Here is a 21763-nt window from a genome sequence, read left to right on the forward strand (position 1 = left end):
TTTAAGAGGCGGGGCAGGAGAACGAAGACAGGGGGTTTTCTCTTGCATATTCATGAGGGGCGGGTTCGCGCGCGGCGGTGACGTCACTCCCGGCTTGGAAGTAGTGGCGGGAAATCGTCGGGGGTTCCCAGGCGATGGCGGCGGCAGAAGGAGAAGAACCGCAGCTGCAGCCTGGCTCGGAGCTGGATGGAGACTCCGATGCGAGCAGTGAGGAGGTCGTGCTGCTGACCCCGGCCCAGCTCATCCGCAGCCTGGAGCAGGTCAGGCCAGGCAGCGGGAGGCCTGGGGACCCTCCTAGGGCTGCGGCGGGGAGGGGGATGCCTAAATTGGTGGGGATTAAAGCAAGTGCTGGAGGTGAGCTCCGCTCCCTCGCCCGCCACAGCGTGGCTTTGAAGCATCGTGCCCATGTGCGCATCTGTGGTGGCGAGCATGCTGCGTGCAGTTCTGGCCACCCTGTCTGAAGAACTGACATGGTAGAACTGGAGAAGGAGGAGGTGCAGAAGAGGGCAGCCCAGAGGATCAAGGGGACTGGAGCACCTTCCTATGACATTTGGGGCTTTAAAAAAAAATTAGAAAAAAGAACACTAAAGGCATATAAACAGAAGTAAGTAAATGTGCCCTTGAGTTGGTGTTGACTCCTGGCGCCCACAAAGCCCTGTGGTTGGCTTTGGTAGAATACAGGAGGGGTTGACCATTGCCATCTCCCGCACAGTGTGAGATGATGCCTTTCAGCATCTTCCTTTATCGCTGCTGCCCGATATAGGAGTTTCCCATAGTCTGGGAAACATCCCAGCGGGGATTTGAACCGACAATCTCTGTCTTGCTAGTCAAGTCACTTCACTGCTGCACCATTGATTGATTGATTGATTGATTGATTAAAATTCTTAAAAAACAACTGTAAAAACCTTGGAAGGCCAGGCCAAACAAGTACGTTTTTGGGCTCCCTTAAAGGCCGACAGCGAGCCTAAACTGTGGATATCTGCTGGGAGTGCATTCCATAGGCCAGGAGCAGCTACAGAGAAGGCCCAGCTCTGAGTCACCACCAGACATACTGGTGGTAACCGGAGACAGACCTCTTCTGATGACCTCAATGTGCAATGGGAATCATACAGAGGAAGGCGCTTTCTAAGGTAGCCCGAACCCATGCCGGTTCAGGGCTTTAAAGGTAATAACCAGCACTGTGTATTTTGCCCAGAAACATATCGGCAGCCAGTGTAACTGTTGTAAAACAGGCATAATATGATCTCTCCGGGTTACCCCAGAGACCAGTCTGGCTGTTGCACTTTGAACTAACTGTTCAAAGGCAACCCCACATAGAGTGCATTGCAGTAGTCAAGCCTGGAGGTTACAAGCTGATGCACCACTGTTTTGAGATCGTTCTCATTGAGGAATGGACGCAGCTGTAGAATCAACTGTTGGGCACTGTTGCTGGGGCTGATGGGAGTTGTAGTCCAACAACAGCTGGAGGGCCAAAGTTGTGCAGCCCTGACCAAAAGCTTGAGAACCAGATGCCCTAAATCCTTGGTGGAATGCGGGAAGATTCCTGTCTTTCACTTCTTGTGGCAAGATGTTCCATACTCTACTTTTCTGGAATGATTTAGAGCAGGGCTGCTCAACTTCGACCCTCCTGCAGATGTTGGCCTACAGCTCCCATGATCCCTGGCTATTGGCCACTGTGGCTGGAGATTATGGGAGTTGTAGTCCAAAAACAGCGGGGGGAGGCCTAAATTGAGCAGGCCTGATTTAGAGGTTCAGAGTAGAACTTTAGAGTCAGTGTTCCCTCTTAACAGGGATTCCCAGATGTTGACTACAACTCCCACAATCCCCCAGCAAAAGCTATTGCAGCTGGAGAATTCTGGGAGTGGTAGTCAACAACATCTGGGAATCCCTGTGAGAGGGAACACTGTTTAGAATCCTAGGATGTCGTGAGCTTGGAACTTTGGTTGCTGGGTTTGGTCCTCAGTGTAGATAGAGCAGTGGCTCCAACCAGGGTTGCTGCAGATGTTGCTGAACTACAACTCCCATCACCTCCAGCCACAATAGATTGTAGTTGGGAATGATGGGAGTTGTAGTTCAGCAACATCTGGAGGAACCCCACTTGGGAACCTGGTGTAGAGTGTTCAGAAATCTTCAAGGACAGGGAAAGGGCTTGCATGTCCTGCCAAACTGGATGACCGGTGTCTGCTTTGGGCCAACAGGCTTGGATGAACGAGAAGTTTTCCCCAGAACTCCTGGAGAGCAAGTCAGAAGTTGTTGAGTGCGTCATAGAACAGCTGGAGCATATGGTACCGAATGGTGGGGAGCAGGGGGGCCCTTTCCAGCCCTACCACCTTTATTCTGGGAATGACTCCTCAAGAAAGCCTTCAATGCAGGGGGTTCTCAAACTGGGGTCAGCAGGCTGACTACAAATCCCATCACCCCTTGCCACAATTTGAGCACCCACTCAAACTCAGTTCAGTTCGGAGCGGGGGGGTGATTTTTTTTTTTTTTTAATTGTACTTGCTCCCTCTGGGGGCCTTTCCTGAGGCTGCGAGGGTGTGTGTGTCTCCGGAGGCTCTCCCCCCACCCCCCCTCTGGCCTCCATTATGCAGCAAATCACCCTGTTCGGGCGGTCTTCAGCCACACAGAGGCCCATTTGGTATGCGTAGCAGCCTCCAAAATGGCTGCTGTGACAGGGGTGAGGCCCGGAACGGACTGAAGGCCACCTGAACAGGGCGATTAGCCATATAATGGAAGCCGGCAGGGGGAGGGGGAACCTCCGGAGAGGGGGAACCTCTGGAGCCTTGGAGAAGCCCCCCCCCCGCCCCCGGGGGTGAGTACAAAAATAAAAATAAAAATAAAAAGATTGTGACCCCCCGCCCCTGAACGGCCCGGGATGTGTGTGTTTCGGTCCGATACTGAACCGGGGGGGGGGGCGTTGGTTCGATGTCGGACCATCAAACCTTTTCACACATCCCTAGTTAGCGGATGTCTGTTCAGTTCTGCACCAAAAGACGGGTTTCCACTAACCCTGCCAACGGTTTTCCTGCCACAGGAGGAGAATCTGAAGCGGGCCAAGAGAGGTGACCTCAAAGTCGGCATTCACCGCATGGAGGTGGAGCGCATCCGCTACGTCCTTAGTAGCTACCTACGCTGCCGGCTCCGGAAGGTAATGGCCTTTGGTGCCCAGTCCGGAGGTGTGGAAGGGGTACCCTCTACGGGAAGACTGCGGAGAGGATCTTTCTAGGGCAGGGGCTCCCCTAACCAACTTCCAGGCAAGGATCTTTTCCCTGTCTTACCTGGAGATGCCGGGGACTGAGGCTCCAGCCTCCTGCATGCCAAGCGGATGTTCTGCCCCTGAGCTGTGGTCCTTCGCAACTTGGGTCCCCACATAATGTTGGGACTACATCTCCCTCTGGCCATTGTGGCTGGTGATGTTGAGACCTATACTCCACCACCACCACCGAGGGACCCGAGGTTAGAAAGGGCAGGAGCTGTAGCTCAGGGGTGGAGCATCTGCTTTGCAGGCAGGAGGTCCAAGGTTCAATCCTTGGCAGCAGCTCCAGGTAGGAGAGGCAACGGCTCTTGCCCGAAACCCTGGATTGCTGCTGCTGGCCAGTGATGACTGTGCTGAGCTATGTGGGCCTGTGGTCTGACTCAGTATGGCAGCTGATGATGTTCCCACAAAGAACCACCAAATCTTTTGGGGATGGGGTGATAGCTCAGTGGTAGAGCATCTGCTTTCCATGCAGAAGGTCCCAGGTTCAGATCTCTGGCAGCATCTCCAAGTAGAGCTGGGAAAGACTCCTGCCTGAAACTTTGGAGACGCCTGGTACAAAGGCAGCTGTATCTATGCACTGAAATCTTTAGATGTTCTGTGGTGACTGCAAGCTCTAGAGCTCTTCTACAGCATACCCAATGTGTTGCATTTCTTCTTCTATTTCCTCGTGAAGATTGAGAAGTATTTTCCTCACATCCTAGAGAAGGAGAAGACACGGGCCGAGGGGGAGCAATCGATCCTGTCTCCAGAAGAGTTTGCCTTTGCCAAAGAGTGAGTAGGGGGCAACCCTAGTGTCTGGTTTCTGTTGTGGTCTGATTTTAGCTTGTTTGTTTGTTTGTTTGACATATTTATATACCATCCAAGTCTCTGGGCAGTTTACAATACAATAAAAACAACAAATAAAAAGATTAAAACATTACAACAATTTAAAATGTAAAACAATATTAAAACTATTAAAAACCATCAAACTATTAAAACAGTATCTAATTAAAAGCCTGGGTGAACAAATCCATTCATTCATTCATTCAATTTCTATACCGCCCTTCCAAAAATGGCTCAGGGCGGTTTACACAGAGGAATAACAAATCAATAAGATGGATCCCTGTCCCCAAAGGGCTCACAATCTAAAAAGAAACATAAGATAGACACCAGCAACAGTCACTGGAAGAGTATTGTGCTGGGGGTGGATAGGGCCATTTACTCTCCCCCTGCTAAATAAAGAGAATCAGCATGTTAAAAGGTGCCTCTTTGCCAAGTTAGCAGAAAGCCTTAGAATGGCTTCATTGCCATGTACCCATTGATGAAAAATGGATACGGCTTTACCTTGCAGACTTTCGTGCCCCCGCATTACCTTCTCTTACAATCCGCAGCAGACCCAAATGCCTCTGAGAAACCCACAGGCAAGAGGTGGCAGCATGTCCTCTCTCCTGTTGTTGCTCCCCTGCAATTTGTATTGAGAGGCATTGTGCCTCAGAGGCTGAAAGTGGCCCACAGCCACCAGACTAGTAGCCAATTGATAGACCTGCCCTCCATGAATCTGTCTAAGCCCCTTTTAAAGCCATTCAGGCTTTTGGCTGTCACCACATCCCATAGCAAAAAATTCCATAGATCAATTATTTGCTGTGTGAAAAAGTACTTCCTCTTGTCAGTCCTAAATTTCCCGACCTTTAGTTTAATGGGGTGACCCCTGGTCCTAGTGTTGTGAGAGAGGGAGAAAAATTTATCTCTGTCCACCTTCTTCATTCTGTGCATAATTTTATACACCTCAATCATGTCTCTCCTTATTCGCCTCTTTTCCAAGGAAATGAGCCCCAGATGCTGTAGCCTCGTCTCATAAGGAAGGTGCTCCAGGCCCTTGATCAGCTTGGCTGCCCTCTTCTGCACCTTTCCTAGTTCTGCAATATCCTTCTTAAGATATGGTGACCCGAACTGTACGCAATACGGGTCAGTTACCGACAGCTCAGACCCCATCAGTGTATATGTGAAGTTGTGGGTGGTTTTTTTGCCTCAATATGCATCACTCTACACTTGCTTACACTGAACCGCATTTGCCATTTTGTTGCCCACTCCCCCAGTTTGGAGAGATCTTTTTGGAGCTTCTACCTCTGCAAATTGACTAGATCCACACTGATTGGCACTGGCTCGCCAGGGTTTCAGACAGGAGAAGCCTTTCCCAGCCCTTCCAGGAGGTTTCCGATATTGAACCTAGGACCTTCTGCATGCCAACATGCAAATACCCTTTCACTGAGCTACAGCCCGATCCCCTTAGGGGGGATATCTTACAGCATTCCCATGTACTTACCCATCCAAATACAAATCAAAGAGGATCCTGCTTAGCAAAGGGGACCGTTCATCATCTCTACCACAAGGGCAGGTTTTCTCCCCCAAAGGAGGGCAGAGAACAAGCATTCCAAAGTCTGGAGGCAACAACCAAGAAGGCCCCATCCCATGTAATAACTAAGCTTCTCTCAGAGTCCGGGTTGGTTTCCCACATTCTCGGGACTGTCATACATGGTCTGCTCTGCCTCCGGTTCTGTCACCTTCTTGGTTAAAGAGCGCAGCCACTGCTTTCTTTGCAGGTTCATGGCGAACACGGAGGCCCATTTCCGAAATGTGGCTTTGAAGCATATGCCTCCCAACCTGCAGAAGGTGGATCTCCTGAAGGCAGGTGAGCAATGCCTGCCGTGATGCCGCCCTGTCCGGCAGAGCTGCGGAAACAAAAAAGATCATCTCTGCTCTCCAGCAGTATTGCCTCTCACAGGGATTCCCAGCTGTTGCTGACAACTCCCAGAATCCCCAAGTAAAAGCCATTGCAGCTGGGGATTCTGGGAGTTGTAGTCCACAACATCTGGGGATCCCTCTTAGAGGGAACACTGCGTCTCCAGCGCTGACAGTAAATATGGAGTATAAATGTTAAGGCATTTGTTTATTTAAGAAATTTATATCCCACGAAATCTTCTCAAAGGAGCTCAAAACAGCCAACAACAATCCTTAAATATCACCGCATTAGATAACAATAAAAACAAACAGTAGTCAAAGCGGCAGGCCCCAAAAACCAATTTAGGAACCAATTAAAGCAGATATAGGAGGCTCAAGTAAGCAAGATGATCTTCAGGTTTCATTTAGAAATAGGTGGTGATGAGTCCAAATGAAATAATTCAGAACAATTGAAAGAGTTTAAAACCTACCCAAGAGCCCGGTTAAACAGGTTCGTTTTCAAGGCTTTTTAAAAAGCGGTCAGAGATGTTGAGTCCAACAGGGAGAGCATCACAGAGAAGGCTCAACTCTGAGTTGCCACCAGGCGTCAACTTCAGGCAGACCTCCCCAGATGATCTTTATGAGCGGTAGGGCTCATACAGAAGAAGGTGTGCTCCTAAATACCCTGGGCCTAAGCTGTTTAGGGCTTCATAGGTAATTACCAGCACCATATTAAAAATTGTTCTTAAAAATTCTCATTGTTTTTAAATGAGAGCCAGCCTAGCGTAGTGGTTAGATTGTTGGACTAGGACCGGGAAGACCCGAGTTCCAGTCTCCATTCAACTATGAAACTCACTGGGTGATTCTGGGCCAGTCATGTCTCTCTCAGATGAACCTACCTCACAGGGTTGTTGTGATAAGCATAACCGTGTACTGAGCTCCTTGGAGGAAAAGTGAGATATAAAGGTATGTATAAATAAATAAATGTACTTCGTCCCGAGACATAGCGGTTGCCAGCAGTGCTGGACTACAACTCCCATCATCCCCAGCTACAATGGGAGCCACAGTCCAGCAACATTCCAGGGGTTGGGAACCCCTGACTTAAGCCTTCATGGAAAGGATTTCCTTCATGATATACACAAAAGCCCAGTTTAGAGATTATGCTGTACATGTGTTTGTGTGAATGTCTGTACCTGGGTTCATTTCAAAAATGAACCTGGATACAGGCTCTTTGAATGCATGGTACAGATAGGAAGTGTACTTCTGTGCCTGCGTCCAACCTAACATGTGAATGAATGTACCTGTGCACAGATCTGTGACAGTGTACACCGTACACTCATGTACGAGTGTTGAACACACCATGTGAATGGGCCAAAAGTGTTATCCTTCTTTGGCAGATGTAGGTATGTACGTTCACTCACTCATTGGTAAAAGGGGGGAATTAAACAGTGGGACCAAGAGGTCATGAAACGGAAGAGAGCCTGACTGTGTTTGAGTCAAACATATATGAGATCAGCTCTTTGGGTGAAAAGACTTTTTCCTGTGTGTGTGTCCTTGCAGTTCCCAAACCAAACCTGGATGCCTTTGTTTTCCTGCGGGTGAAGGAGAGGCAAGAGAATATCCTGGTGGAGCCGGAAACTGACGAGCAGAGGTAGGAAAGGGCTGGAACAGGCAGGTTCCTCCTGAGGACACAGGAGATGGGGCAATAAAAGAGTTGGCAACCCGGTGCTGATCTGCACATAGCCTCTCTTAGAGCAAAAAAGTCTTTCCCCCTCATGATGATTGCCGCTCATTTGTTTCCCATGTTTTATTTAGATTTAATTTCTATACATACCATCTTTCATTTTTAAAAAAAACAAAACACGGCAGTGGACAAAGGATACCAAATATTCCAATCCAAGAAAAATCATTAATAATAAAATCAACACAGTACTGTCAGCAGGAACACAAGTGCATATTAATGAAGGGGTGCTCAAACTTGGGTCCCCAGAAATTGTTGGACTACAACTCCCATCATCCCCAGAGAGGAGAGCTGGTTTTGTGGTAGCAAACATGACTTGTCTCCCTAGCTAAGCAGGGCCCACCCTGGTTGTATTTGAATGAGAGACCACATGTAAGCTATATTACCCTCAGGGAATGGAGCCGCTCTGGGAAGAACATCTCTGAGGTTCCAAGTTCCCTTCCTGGTGGCATCTCCAAGATAGGGCTGAGAGAGATTCCTGCCTTGGAGAAGCTGCTGCCAGTCTGGGTAGACAATACTGAGCTAGATGGATCAAGGGTCTGACTCAGTATATGGCAGCTTCCTATGTTCCTGTGTTCCACTTCAGCCTTACCATTTTTAGGAAGAGAGCTGGTCTTGTGATAGCAAGCATGACTTGTCCTCTTAGCTGAGCAGGGTCCACCCTGGTTGCATATGAATGGGAGACTAGAAGTGTGAGCACTGTAAGATATTCCCCTTAGGGGATGGAGCCGCTCTGGGAAGAGCATCTGAGACTTCAAGTTCCTTCCCTGGCATCTCCAAGATAGGGCTGAGAGAGATTCCTGCCTGCCACCTTGGAGAAGCTGCTGCCAGTCTGTGCAGACAATACTGAGCTAGATAGACCAATGGTCTGACTCAGTTTACGGCAGCTTCCTGTGTTCTCCTGGCTGGGGGCTGCAAGCTGGTCCCAGGTAGAAAGGCAGGGTTATTTAAGTTAAATCAGTTCCCAGGAACACACACTGCTGCTGTTTCCTTGGGAGAAAGCCTGTCTATGTTCAGTGGGGCTTCCTCCCAAGTTGGCAGGCTAGGATTGCACCTATGATATGTGTTCTGATCATCTTGTCTCTTTCAGCGAATATGCGATTGACCTGGAGAAAGGCTCTCAGCATCTGATCCGGTACAAAACCATCGCTCCCTTGGTGGCTTCAGGTGCCGTTCAGCTCATCTAAGCAGCTCGGAGATGCACTTTTTGCAGCTGCCGGGCGGAGGATTTGTTGCTTAACACTGAGGTCACTCCGTGTGCCCAGATGCACCATCCCTGCCTGCCTTGAGAACTCAGCTCCACTTGCTTGTGGGACGACACAATTCTGGATTTGGGGTGTGGGGCAGTGTTTCCTGTAAACAGGGATTCACAGATGTTCTTGACTATAACTCCCATCATGCCCAGCTTCAATGGCCTTTGCCTGGGGATGATGGGCGTTGTATTCAACAACGTCTGGGAATGTTTTTTCCTGGGACAACAGGTGGGCAGAGAATGCACAGAAGAAGCATAGCTGTTCCCTTGCATGTGCAGCAGGTGGTGCTGTTGTGGTTGCCAAGTTCTGTCTTCTGAACCAAGCACTTAATGGCTGTAAGGTGCGTTTTTGTGAAGTGTGCATATGCAATGTGTTGTCATTCCTTGCCCCTGAACATGGCTGCAGCAGCTACCTGGGTGGCTGTATAACCTCTGAAGGGACATATCGGACGACGGACACTAGGGTGTCTTCAGTCTAACAACAAACAACGCTATCCGTGACTTTAGAGGATGAGAAACAGTAGCCAAATTATGTACAAGGATGAAAATATAGGATGATGCTGTTTAAAGGCTCCTTTTTTTTTAATTTAATGTTTTATATACTGCCTATTACGAAAGTCTTAAGGCAATTCACAAACCAAACAGGCCAAAAATTAAAAATAAACATAAGCAACATTCAATTTAATACAGTAACTCAGTAAAAATTCAGCTGAATTTTGGGTGCATCTTCCTTTCCCCCCCAAAAAAAGCCAGCAGGGACAGAGCAGCTCTAACTTCAACAAGGAGTGTGTTCTAGGGATGTGCACGAACCAGTTCGGTGCTCTTTTTCTGGAGTGCCAAAACGGTTTGAAAGTCCAGTGTTCGAGTCGATTCAGAGGCGGGGGGTCCTTTTTACGGGGCAGGGAGAGTGCCCTTTTCTGTCCCACCCCTTTCCCCCTGCCGGGACTCTCCCCAAAACAGCTGGTGCAAGGCTGCAGCGTACTTCCCTGCAGCTCTGGTCAGCGTCGTACCAGAAATGGCTGACACACTTTTGCACCAACAGATTTGGGGAGAGCGATGGCTTGGAGAAATCAACGGGGCAGGTAAGGGCTCTCTCCCTGCCCCTTGAAGGACACACACACACACCCCGCCTCCAAGGAGTGCACAAATCAGTTCGTGCACATCCCTAGTGTGTTCCCTGGCCCCGGAGCGACTACAAAGAAGGCTTGCCACTCCTCTGACAACCTTTAATAGCTTGCTGTTGTTTGAGCCTCGCGCTCCTTGAATACCAGCACTGCCCTCCTCCCACTCTGCAGGGTTGGCGGTTTGCAGCTCAGAGACTGCATCCTCCTCTGAGTGGTCTGGCGGCAGTAGCAGCAAAGGAGATGGTTTCTCTATTCCCATTCCTTTCCCCACCCTCTCACCCCGCCTGCTGCAAGAATCCTGTTCATTTCAGCAGCAAGGAGAGGAGACTTCATGGAAGAGGATGGAAGAGCATCTGCATCTGCAGTAACCCCTGGAGGTGTCTTTCGGAGAGCAACTGTCCCACGTCACCCCCCAGCACAGAAACCCAGCAGTGGCTGTTGCTGGTGTGGTGTCCAGTGTAATGGATTCCCAGATGCCATTGAGACTACAACTTCCAGAATCCCCAAGCAAAAGCCATTGCTGCTGGGGCTTCTGGGAGTTGTAGTCAACAACATCCGAGAATCCCTCTTAGAGGGAACACTGCTGGTGTCTATCTTATGTTTCTTGGACAGGGCGCCATCTTCTTTCTTGTCGGTTTCCCGGTGTAAATTACTTTGAGAACTTTTGTCAGTCAGCGTTGGGCTACTATATGGAAAAGTGGACGGCTCTTCTGTCCTTTCCAGAGATACACAAAAGAGGACATTTCAGCAGCTGCAGCTTGCCACGAAGGGGGGAAGAAAAGCTGCACCTGCTGAAATTCCTCCTTCTGTGCATCTCTGAAAGGGACAAGACTTGTCCTATTTTCCATATGGTAGCCTCAGGTAAGCACGATATAAATATTTATAATAGTAGCCCTTGTTTGCTGCTGCATAGCTGTTAGGGGGATGGTTTCAACCTCTGGCCCTATAACCACCCTGGCTTCCTCTTCTCTCCTGTTCTTTGCTTCGTGGAGTCTCTTTCATGTCACACTAGCATCTCCCCTGTAACAGGGATTCCCAGATGTTGTTGGCTCCAAATCCCATCATCCCCACCCAAAGGCTGTTGCAGTCATTGGAGATTGGGAAATTTAGGACCGACAAGAGGAAGGACTTTTTCACACAGCACATAATTCATCTATGGAATTCTTTGCCACGGGATGTGGTGATGGCCACCAGCTTGGATGGCTTTAAAACGGGCTTAGACAATTTCATGGAGGATAGGTCTATCGATGGCTACTAGTCTGGTGGCTGTGGGCCATCTCCAGCCTCAGAGTCAAGATGCCTCTCAATCCCAGTTGCAGGGGAGCAACAGAAGGAGAGAGGGCATGCACATACCTCTTGCCTGTGGGCAACCCAGAGGCATCTGGGGGGCCACTGTGTGAAACAGGATGCTGGACTAGATGGGCCTTGGGCCTGATCCAGCAGGGCTGTTCTTATGAAGTTGTCGTCAACATCATTTGACAATTATAGAACCTAGGAAGCTGCTTTCTACTGAGTCAGACTGTTGGGCCATCTAACTCAGTATTGTCTGCACAGACTGGCAGCAGCTTCTCCAAGGTTGCAGGCAGGAGTCTCTCTCAGCCCTGTCCAGATAATGCCAGGGAGGAAACCTGCGACCTTCTGCATGCAAATGCTCTTCCCAGAAATTCCCCATCCCCTAAGGGGAATATCTTCCAGTGCTCACTCATGGAGTCTCCCATTCAAATGCAAACCAGGGTGGACTGTGTTTAGCTAAGCTAATTCAGCCTCCCTTTAAAAATAAATCCCTGTTAGGGTACACTGTAGCCCACCTCTTTTTGAGATGGTCACAGGAACAGAGTCGGGGGATTCTAAGTCAGGCACTGGTCAAGGACTTCCAGCCAACCCCCAGGGATGTGCACACAGGTTTGTCATTGAACCAGTTCAGTTCGACAACTCAGGGTCAAACTGAACCACCTCCTGTTCGGTCCAACCCCAGACCGAATGCCACCATCCCCACCATTCGGGGGGGGGGGTTCAATTGGGTCCAGTTTGGACTCGAACCGAACTGGGCCAGCTGGTTTTGTGTACACCCCTAGCCTACATGGGGGTGGGTGGGGTGGAGGAGATACCAGGAGAAGAAAGCACTGTTGCCTATTTCTTGTAAGGCTTGTTCTCTCTACCCCACTCCTGTCTGCAAATGAGAGCATGTCCCAGAAGCACAGACATTCCCATTTGGGATGGGGAGGCCGCAGTACAAGAGAAACATAGGAAGCCGCCTTACACTTACAGTTAGCACCCTTGCTAACTGGGCAAAGAGGCACCTTTTAATGTGGTGGTTCTCTGTATTTAGCAGGGGGAGAGGAACTGACCCTATCTGTCCCCAGCACAGTACCTCCAGTGACTGTTGCTGGTGTCTGTCTTCTGTCTCTTTGTTAGATTGTGAGCTCTTTGGGGACAGGGGTCCATCTTATTTATTTATTATTTCTCTGTGTAAACTGCCCTGAGCCATTTTTGGAAGGGCGGAATAGAAACTGAATCAATAAATAAACAAACAAATAAATAATTAAATTAAATTAAATTAAATTAAATTAAATTAAATAATACACTGAGCCAGACCCTTGCTCCATCAAGCTCAGTACTGTCAACACAGACTGGCAGCGGCTTCTCTGGGGTTAGTAGGCTGCTGCTTGGGAAGCCGAAGGTTGAGAGTTCAACTCCCCGCTCCGGCACTTGAAATAAAAATAATTTTAGGAGAGGAGAGCTGGTCTTGTGGTAGCAAGCATGACTTCTTAGCTAAGCAGAGTCTGCCCTGGTTGCATATGAAAGGGAGACTAGAAGGGTGAGCACTGGAAGAGATTCCCCTCAGGGGATGGAGCCGCTCTGGGAAGAGCATCTAGGTTCCAAGTTCCCTCCCTGGCAGCATCTCCAAGACAGGGCTGGGAGAGATTCCTGCCTGCAACCTTGGAGAAGCCGCTGCCAGTCTGTGAAGACAATACTGAGCTAGATGGACCAAGGGTCTGACTCAGTCTATGGCAGCTTCCTATGTCCCTATGTTCCTATTCTCAGCCCTACCTGGAGATGCTGCCAGGGATTGAACTTGGGACCGTCTGCTTGCAAGCAGATGCTCTTCCACTGAACTATGACCCCATCCCCTAAGCCAGGGGTTCTCAACCTAGACGTTCCTGAACTACAATTCCCATCATCCCTAGCCACAATAAATTGTCACTGGGGATGATGGGAGTTGTAGTTCAGCAACATCTGGAGTACCCCAGGTTGGGAACCCCTGCCTTAAGGGGACAATCTTACAGCACAAGGCTTGTGTGTCATTGCCCATCCAAATGCAAACTGGGGCAGGCCTGCTTAGCAAACCACTGCCGGGCAGATTCTTCAGGCTAGCCTGGGCAGGCTCCCTGACCCCTGAGTGACCATCACTGGCTGGCTACGGAGCTCATTAAGGAGGCAGTGGCAGGCGCATTACAGGAGGCTGTTTTTAGAAGCCCGTCTCCTTCCCGGGAGGATTAATTCTAATCGGGCAGCAGGGAAAGGGCTCTGGGTTGGAAGCAGCTTTGGCACTCTGTCTGCCTGGCGGAGACGTAGTGGCGACACAGGGGAGGTAAACTGCTCCTATGTGGATTGGTGGGGGGTGCTGTGTTTTCTCACAACAACCTTGCGAGGCAGTGCAGCACTCTGGCGTCCGTTTTACAGATGGGAGAACTGAGGCTGAGAACGGGAAATGTTCCAAAGGCCATGGGGTGTGTATGTCTACTTGGGGCGGGGGAGTGTTCTGTTCTCCCAGCCACCAGCAAATGCTTCATTCGACACCCACCGACTTCATTCGATACCTGGAAGAGGAGGAGATTATTTCTGTGGCGTGAGATCCCAGGGCACACCAGATTCCCTGGCGGTCTTGTGGCCGTGAGCAGGAATGGTCCCCTTTGCTAAGCAGGGCTTGTCTTGGTTTTTATTCGGAAGGGCAACTACATGTGAGCACTGTAAGGTGGGGGGTGGATCCATAGCTCAGTGGTGGAGCATCTGCTTTGCATGCAGAAGGTCCCCGGTTCAATCCCTGGCAGCATCTCCAGGTCGGGCTGGGAAGCGCCTGCCTAAAACCTTGGAGAGCTGCTGCCAGTCAGTGCAGACGATGCTGAGCGAGATGGACCAGTGTCTTGACTCAGTATACAGCAGTTGCCTATGGTCCTATCCTATGTCGAGGGGCTGTATCCCCCGGAGAGTGGGTATTTTAGAAGCCACTCTTCCCCTCCCTTTTCTCCGTTCCCATATTGCAGTTCTTCAGAGTCCTAAGAAATGCACTCTGTACATGCTCTGAAACATGAAGCCCTTGCCTTGCCCACTGACTCCAAAGCAGGGCGGATTCCTTGTCCTAGGTGGAGTTGGATTGAGCCTGGGAGTAGAGCCAAGGCAGGGAGGCTTTAGCAGGGGTGGGGCCCTGCTGCTGGTTGGCTGCTGGCGTGGGCGTGTGGAGGCCCCGCCCCGTCCTTTCTCCCTGGCTGCCCTTCATTCATCTGTGGAACCAAGAGAAGAACTTGAGGATCCCTGGCGGCTTGCAGGATGAGCTGTGGAGAGTGAGTACCTGGGGTTGCTCGTGGAAAGGGGGTGTGCTTGCAAAGGGGGGGGGGGCAATTGCATGGGAGACTCCTGCAACCTCTCCCCTCCCTTTCACCTTGCCGGGTACTAGAGACCAATTCATGTCAGAGTGTGAGCTCTTTGGGGCAGGGACTTTCCCTTTCCTTCCATGTAAAGTGCCGGACTACATAGGAACACAGGAAGCTGCTTTATGTCGAGTCAGAGCCTTGGGCCATCCTGCTCAGTACTGTCAACACAGACTGGCAGTGGCGCTCCAGGGTTTCAGACAGGGCCATTCTCAGGGATTGCACCTGGGACTTTCTGCATGCAAAGCAGATGCTTTACTTCTGAGCTATGGATGTGCCTAATAAGGCGTCTCCGAAGAGAGCTGGCAGCAAGCATGACTTGTCCCTTTAGCTAAGCAGGGTCCACCCTGGTTGCATATGAATGGGAGACTTGATGTGTGAGCATTGGAAGATATTCCCCTCAGGGGATGGAGCCGCTCTGCAAAGAGCAGAAGGTTTCAAGTTCCCTCCCTGGCTTTTCCAAGATAGGGCTGAGAGAGATTCCTGCCTGCAAGCTTGGAGAAGCTGCTGCCAGTCTGGGTAGACAATACTGAGCTAGGACCTGTGGTCTGATGCAGTATATGGCAGCTGCCTATCTTCCTATGAGCTGGACCCTTGGTCCATCCAACTCAGCATTGTCTACACTGACTGGCAAGCAGCTCTGCTCTCGCCCTACCTGTAGATGCTTGAGGGATTGGACCTGGGACCTGCATGCCAGCAGATCCTCTCCCCCTGAGCTATGGCCCCATCCCCTAAGGGGCATATCTTACAGCAGACAGTGCTCACCTGTAGTCACCCATCCAAGTGCAAACCCTGCTTAACAAGACCAGATTCTCTCCAGGATGATCTGTCTTCAACTTGGCCTTCTACGTCTCTCTCGGTGGTGCATTCATTGCTGCCATAATCAAGTCCATCCACCCTGCTGCTGGTCGTCCTCTTCTTCTCTTTCCTTCAACTTTCCCCAGCATTATGGACTTCTCAAGGGAGCTGGGTCTTCCTGTAATGTGTCCGAAGTATGATAGACTGAGCCTGGTCATTTGTGCCTCGAGTGAGAATTCTGGATTGATTTGTTTTATGATCCATTGGTTTGTTTTCCTGGCTGTCGCTGGTATCCTCAAAAGTCTTCTCCAGCACCCAAGTTCAAAAGAGTCAATGCTTTTTCTATCTTGCTTCTTTAAAGTCCAGCTTTCACATCCATAGAGTGTCACGGGGGAAACTTACCTGCCTAGTATAAATTTGGGGTCAGGCCTGAAATAGGAGGGAGTAGACTACCCAGGAACCCTGGAGGAGACCTGCCCTGGATACTTATTTTTGTAATGTTGCCACTGTCAGTATAAATATTCATTCCGCTGCTTTTTAATCAATGCATCAGCTGGATTTCATTTTTATTGAAACTTCAATATTGGCGCCTCTGAGATATTAGTACAGTCACCTTAAGTGGTACAGCATGGAAATGCTTGACTAACAAGCAGAAGGTTGCTGGTTCGAATCCCCACTGTTACTATATCAGGCAGCAGCAATATAGGAAGATGCTGAAAGGCATCATCTCATGCTGCGCGGGAGGAAGCAATGGTCAACCCTCCTGTATTCTACCAAAGAAAACCACAGGGCTCTGTGGTCGCCAGGAGTCGACACCGATTCGACAGCACACTTTACCTTTACCTTTAAGGTACTAATATGTAATATGTAAAGTAATAACCCAAAGCCCCCACTCAGTTTTAAGAAGGCAAGGCTATTCCTCGATCATTCTCCAACAGAGTGACCCACTGGAACCAAACTAGTTTCCCGAAAGGAACAAGCCTGCCCTTAATTTGCAGATTCACCAGCTAAAATGGGTCCTTGCAGGATGATCAGCTAAACCGAGAGTTAAAATCCATCAACATTTGCATGCATTGCAAAGCCCTTGTGTGAATCAGTCAACCGAAATAGATATTTGGAGTGAAATGAATTTTGCTTGCAGTGTGCGTGTTTTGTCAGTATGAGAGAATATATCAAAGAAAAACCAAATGAAATGAAGTTACAATCAGGTTTCCTGAAGAGATCTGACGATCTAGAAATTCATACCATATTTATCTGAATCCAAGACGAGGTCTCCCGCCCCGCCCCGGCCAGGATCATCTTAAATTCAGTCCTCTTCCTTTTGGATAAATACAGGTATTTCTCCTGTATTGTTTAAGGGTGTCATCTTAAATTCAGAGGAGTCTTCTAGTAAGGTAAATACAGTATATAATTAAATGGTTAAATTTAAATAAATGCACAGAGACGTCTCATTTTACAGCAACAGTTGCCTGATTATTTCTAATGTCCAGCACCAAAGACAAACGGACGAAGGCTCTTGGAATGAAGAGACCACTTTCAAATCTGCCTTCCAAAAATCCCAATAAGCTGTTAAAGTATTTTGAAGCGTAGCATGTCATGAATTTTAATCTATTCTGCTCAATTACAGACCCCAATACATTTTCCTGTATTTGATTATCAACATGTATGCAGTAAAGAGTAGATTACCACTAGACCTCTATATAGATTAACCTCTGTTTCCTTTAAAGTATAATCTCTGATACAGCCCAAAAGTAAAGCGAAGGTGAAAAGGATGTAATGTTATCCGGAAATGTAGGGCAAGGCTGTACAACTCTGGCCCTCAAGCTGTTTAACTACAATTCCCATCATCCCCAACTATTGTCCCCACCCGTGGATGGTGGTTGTAATCCAGCAACAGCAGGGGGCCCGAAATTGTGCACACCTGATGCAGAAGTTCTAACCTTGGCTCAACAGATGTTTGTTGGACTAAAGCTCCCATCATCCCTAGCCACAGAAGCCAACTGGGGCGATGGGAGTTGTAGTCCAATAACTTCTGGAGACCCAAGTTCGAGAACCCCTGCTGTAGTGTATACCTTCTGTACAAAGATAAAATTGTGCCATCAAGTTGGTGTCGACTCCTGGTGCCCACCAGGGGCGTAACTATAATAGGGCAAGGGGAGACACTTGTCTGGGGGCCCACTGCCTTAGGGGCCCCCCCAGAGGCAAGTCACATGACTGACTCCCCCAGCCACGCACCCGCCCAGGCTTTCTTCAGTTGTATTCATCCTCCGAAATTGATGTGTGTTAAGACCTGGAGCTACCAGAACTGCATGTCTTTCTCTAGGACCATTCAATGAATTGCGTCGTCCACAATCTAAAAAACCTTTTTAAAAATAATTTAGGATGATGTTCTATTAGGGTATGTGTGTGTGTGTGTGTGCTTTTTGTTACCACTATTCAGCTTCATTAAAGATTTCTTTGCTTCATAAGCTAAGCTTCATTGAGGGGGGGTCCATTTTAAAATCTTGTCTCTGGGCCCACTCCAACCTTGCTATGCCCCTGGTGCCCAGAGAGCCCTGTGGTTGTCTTTGGTAGAGTACAGGAGGGGTTGACCATTGCCTCCTCCCACACAGTATGAGATGATGCCTTTCAGCATCTTCTTATATCACTGCTGCCGATATTTGACTCAGGTTGACTCAGCCTTCCATCCTTCCGAGGTCGGTAAAATGAGTACCCAGAATGTTGGGGGCAATATGCTAAAATCATTGTAAACCGCTTAGAGAGCTCCGGCTATAGAGCGGTATATAAACACCTAGCTATTGCTATAGGTGTTTCTCATAGTCTGGGAAACATACCAGCGGGGATTTGAACCGGCAACCTCTTGCTCACTAAGCAAGTCATTTCCCCACTGCGCCATTAGGTGGCTCTCTATACCATCTGTATACCTTCCCTATAATGTATGCCCTTTTAAAAAACATTTATATTCTTCTCTTCCTCCAAGGAGCCCAGAGCGGTGTACATAGTTAAGTTTCTCCTCACAACAATCCTGTGAAGTAGGTTAGGCTGAGAGAGAAGTGACTGGCTCAGAGTCACTCACAGGGGTGGAGGCACCATTGGGTGAACGGGTTCAAAGAACCCGGGCCATTGCCAATCAGGGGCCACACCTTGCAGCCCCGACACACACACACCCGTATCTGACGTCAGACACGGTGGGGGTGTTATTTCACTTCCAAACGGGGCCACGTGGCGCCATTTGGGAATGAAATTGGTCCTTTAAAGGCAGGGAGAGACACTCCTGGCCTCGATGCCAATGCTGCGGGGCCGATCTCTCTCCCAAATGGGACCACATGGGAAACCACGCCCCCTTATCTGACATCAGATGCAGGGGCGTGGCTAGCCGAGCGCGTCTGATGTCCGATGCATGGGTTGGGCCAGGGGCCGTGGTGGCCGAACACAGGCCGCCGCCAGCCTTGCTCCGCGGCTGGTTAACCAGCAAGTCTCATGGCTGAATGGGGATTTGAACCCGGTTCTCCCCGGTCCTAGTCCAGCACTCTAACCACTACACCACGCTGGCTCTTCATTGTTTTGTCTTCTGTCACTTCTTTCCAATATATATTTTGCTATATGTGTTGGGTTTTTTCCTGATGCATAATCCCTGCATTGAGGAGAACTAAAATGCATGTGAAGCAGTCTGAAGTCACATGGCCGGGGGCGGGGGGAGAGGCTGCAATCCTAGACTCATCAATCTGTGAGCAAGCCCCATTGAATTTAATGGGACTGGCTCAATTGTGGGGAGGGGGGGAACTGCCCACTCTTGCTCCCACCCCTTCTGGTTGACAGGATACTTCCAGGCTGGCTCCTAACCAGTGTTCCCTGTAAAAGGGATTCCCAGATGTTGCTGACTAATAAAAATAATAATAAACTTTATTTGTTATCCGCCCCATAACAAATTGTTCTCTGGGCAGCTGACAACACAGCTAAAAAAAGGCACACAACTTTGAATCAATAGCTTTATTACGATCATAGATCAGACATGAACACAACAAATTACAGAAGATTCAGATAAGAAATCTATCTTACAATACACCAAAAAGCAAACATTTCATGGTAAGATCTAAAAGTGTAGGAATTGATTGTTGGCGGATCTTAACAGCAGCCGCCCAAAATTTAGCAATCTTGTGTGTAATAGGAGAAAGAAATCTTTCTTGTCTGCAAGGAGAAAGGTGATGTAAAATTCATCAGTTCGTCTGGGGTAATGTAATAGCAAAAGAGTAATAAGATCACATCAACTGTCATTATAAAAGGAACAATATAGATTCAACCTCACCTGAACCACAAGGGCAGATCTGACTGGCCAGGGGAATTTTCAGAAATTTTCCATTAAAAAACTGCCGATGGTAAGGCATCATATCTTGCTCTAAGGAACACTCTCTGATGGCTGGGTAAAGAGAGTGACGATAAATAACTGGCTGGTTCCTGGATACACAACTTCAAAATGTGAGATAAAACACGCACAACATGTTAAATCATAACAGACCAAAAAAGGGGGGAGGGGGGAAAAAAACCACAAAATACAATACAAAACAATTGAACAACTCCCATAATCCTCTACAACTCAACTCCCATAATCCCCAGCCAAAGACCATTGCCGCTGGGGATTATGGGAGTTGTAGTCAAGAACATCGGGGACTCCCTTTCACAGGGAACGTTGCTCCTCCTAACCCCATCTTCTGCTTTCAGCCTTTTCCAGGTGTTCAGCACCCGGGCCGTCGTGCCCCGTGCCACCCCGGGAGACCTGGCGGTGAGGTTGTGCCTGAGCCACTCGCCTCCCATCCGCAAGCTGCTGGACTCCTACGAGGAGCTGCGTGAAGGCCTGGGCCACCAGCCCTTGCGCTCGTGCCTCAATCACAAGCCCTACTTCGGCCCGGAGAGGCCAGACAGCTCCAAAGGGTGCCGCGGCAAGAAGAAGAAGGTGGTCTTTGCGGACATGAAGGGCTTCTCACTAACAGCGGTCCGGATCTTCTCAAAGATCGAGGAGGACCTCTGCGACCTCCACCAGGCGCTCTCTAACCTGACCGGCTTCCGGAACAAGCTGAGAGGCTCCTCTTCCGAGGCGAGAAAATACGTCCTGGGCTTCCCCCAGCCTTCTGCTGACTACTTAGCTTTCCGCCACCATCTGCACAGTCACTTTGTGGCTTTAGAGAACTGCCTGATCCAGGAGAAGTCCCTCTCGGGGACCGTCAAGGTGAGAAACGTCGGTTACGAGAAGAAAGTGTACGTCCGCATCACCTTTGACTCCTGGAGAAGCTTCCGGGATGTCGGTTGCCACTATATGCACAGCACGTACGGCTACACCGACACAGATGTCTTCTCCTTCGACGTGGTCCTCCCCAAAGCGCCAGCTCCTTGCGGGGCCATTGAGTTCTGCATCTCGTTTCACTGTGGCCAGAAAGTGTACTGGGACAACAACCACGGGAAGAACTATCCGATACGCCAGTTGGTGGCTCCTGGCGCACTCTCCCGGCTCGCAAAGAGCACCGTGAGGGCTGGAGAACCCCTGGGCAGCTCCCGAGCAGCAGCCCTGGTCCTCTCTCGCTTGCAGACCTGGCGGCGTTCAGACAGCCGAGCGTACTGGTAGGAGCACTAGGGATCGGGACCTTGCACTCTCTCGGATTAACTCCTGGTCTTTCCGGCTTGGGGCCCTCCTCATGGCTCCGGCAGTGACTCTTCAGGGCAGATGCCATGTGCCGAGCTGACACTTGGCAAGACACATGTGGGTCCTCTTCAATTTGTCATGCATCCGTCAGCTCCTGAGCTTCACAAGGAAGGAGAGCGGGCGGCAATCCAGAGACGGTGGCCGTCCAGCAGTCTCGAGATGCACGGTGCTGTGGTGTGCCGATGCAGAAGAACGAGGGAAGGGTTTGGGCTTCTGGTTATTCTGCTGTCGTTGAAAGGTTACATGAGAAGAGGTCCATGGGAGCTCATTTTTATCAGGATATGCTCTCAATGCTGCGATAGGAACATAGGAAGCTGCCATTTACTGAGTCAGACCATGGGTCTATCTAGCTCAGTATTGTCTTCACAGACTGGCAGCAGCTTCTCCAAGGTAGCAGGCAGGAGTCTCTCCCAGCCCTATCTTGGAGATGCTGCCAGGGAGGGAACTTGGAACCTTCTGCTCTTCCCAGAGCGGCTCCATCCCCTAAGGGGAATATCTTCCAGTGCTCCCACATCAAGTCTCCCTTTCATATGCAACCAGGGCGGACC

The 21763-nt window shown here is 49.5% G+C and overlaps 2 protein-coding genes across 3 annotated transcripts; both read left to right on the plus strand.

Moving 5' to 3' along the window:
- The first annotated feature begins 63 nt into the window (after positions 1 to 63).
- On the plus strand, positions 64 to 9518 carry GINS4 (GINS complex subunit 4). 2 transcript variants are annotated; one of them, XM_053269758.1, is made up of 7 exons: positions 65 to 260; positions 2199 to 2285; positions 3035 to 3148; positions 3933 to 4030; positions 5839 to 5927; positions 7517 to 7607; positions 8788 to 9518. In XM_053269758.1, exons 1-7 carry the CDS (start codon positions 135 to 137, stop codon positions 8882 to 8884), a joined length of 702 nt encoding a protein of 233 aa, XP_053125733.1. In that variant the 5' UTR covers positions 65 to 134; the 3' UTR covers positions 8885 to 9518. The 2 variants fall into 2 exon arrangements, with proteins under 2 accessions (XP_053125734.1, XP_053125733.1); XM_053269759.1 differs by lacking the exon at positions 2199 to 2285 and having other exon boundaries at positions 64 to 260.
- Positions 9519 to 20159: 10641 nt separating this feature from the next.
- Positions 20160 to 21137, plus strand: LOC128333818 (protein phosphatase 1 regulatory subunit 3C-like). The gene has a single exon (XM_053269830.1). The coding sequence runs from the start codon at positions 20160 to 20162 to the stop codon at positions 21135 to 21137; it is 978 nt and encodes a 325-aa protein (XP_053125805.1).
- The last annotated feature ends 626 nt before the right edge of the window (positions 21138 to 21763 follow it).

The sequence above is a fragment of the Hemicordylus capensis genome, chromosome 8 (assembly GCF_027244095.1).
Source record: "Hemicordylus capensis ecotype Gifberg chromosome 8, rHemCap1.1.pri, whole genome shotgun sequence".
In the NCBI taxonomy this organism is placed as follows: Eukaryota; Metazoa; Chordata; class Lepidosauria; order Squamata; family Cordylidae; genus Hemicordylus; species Hemicordylus capensis.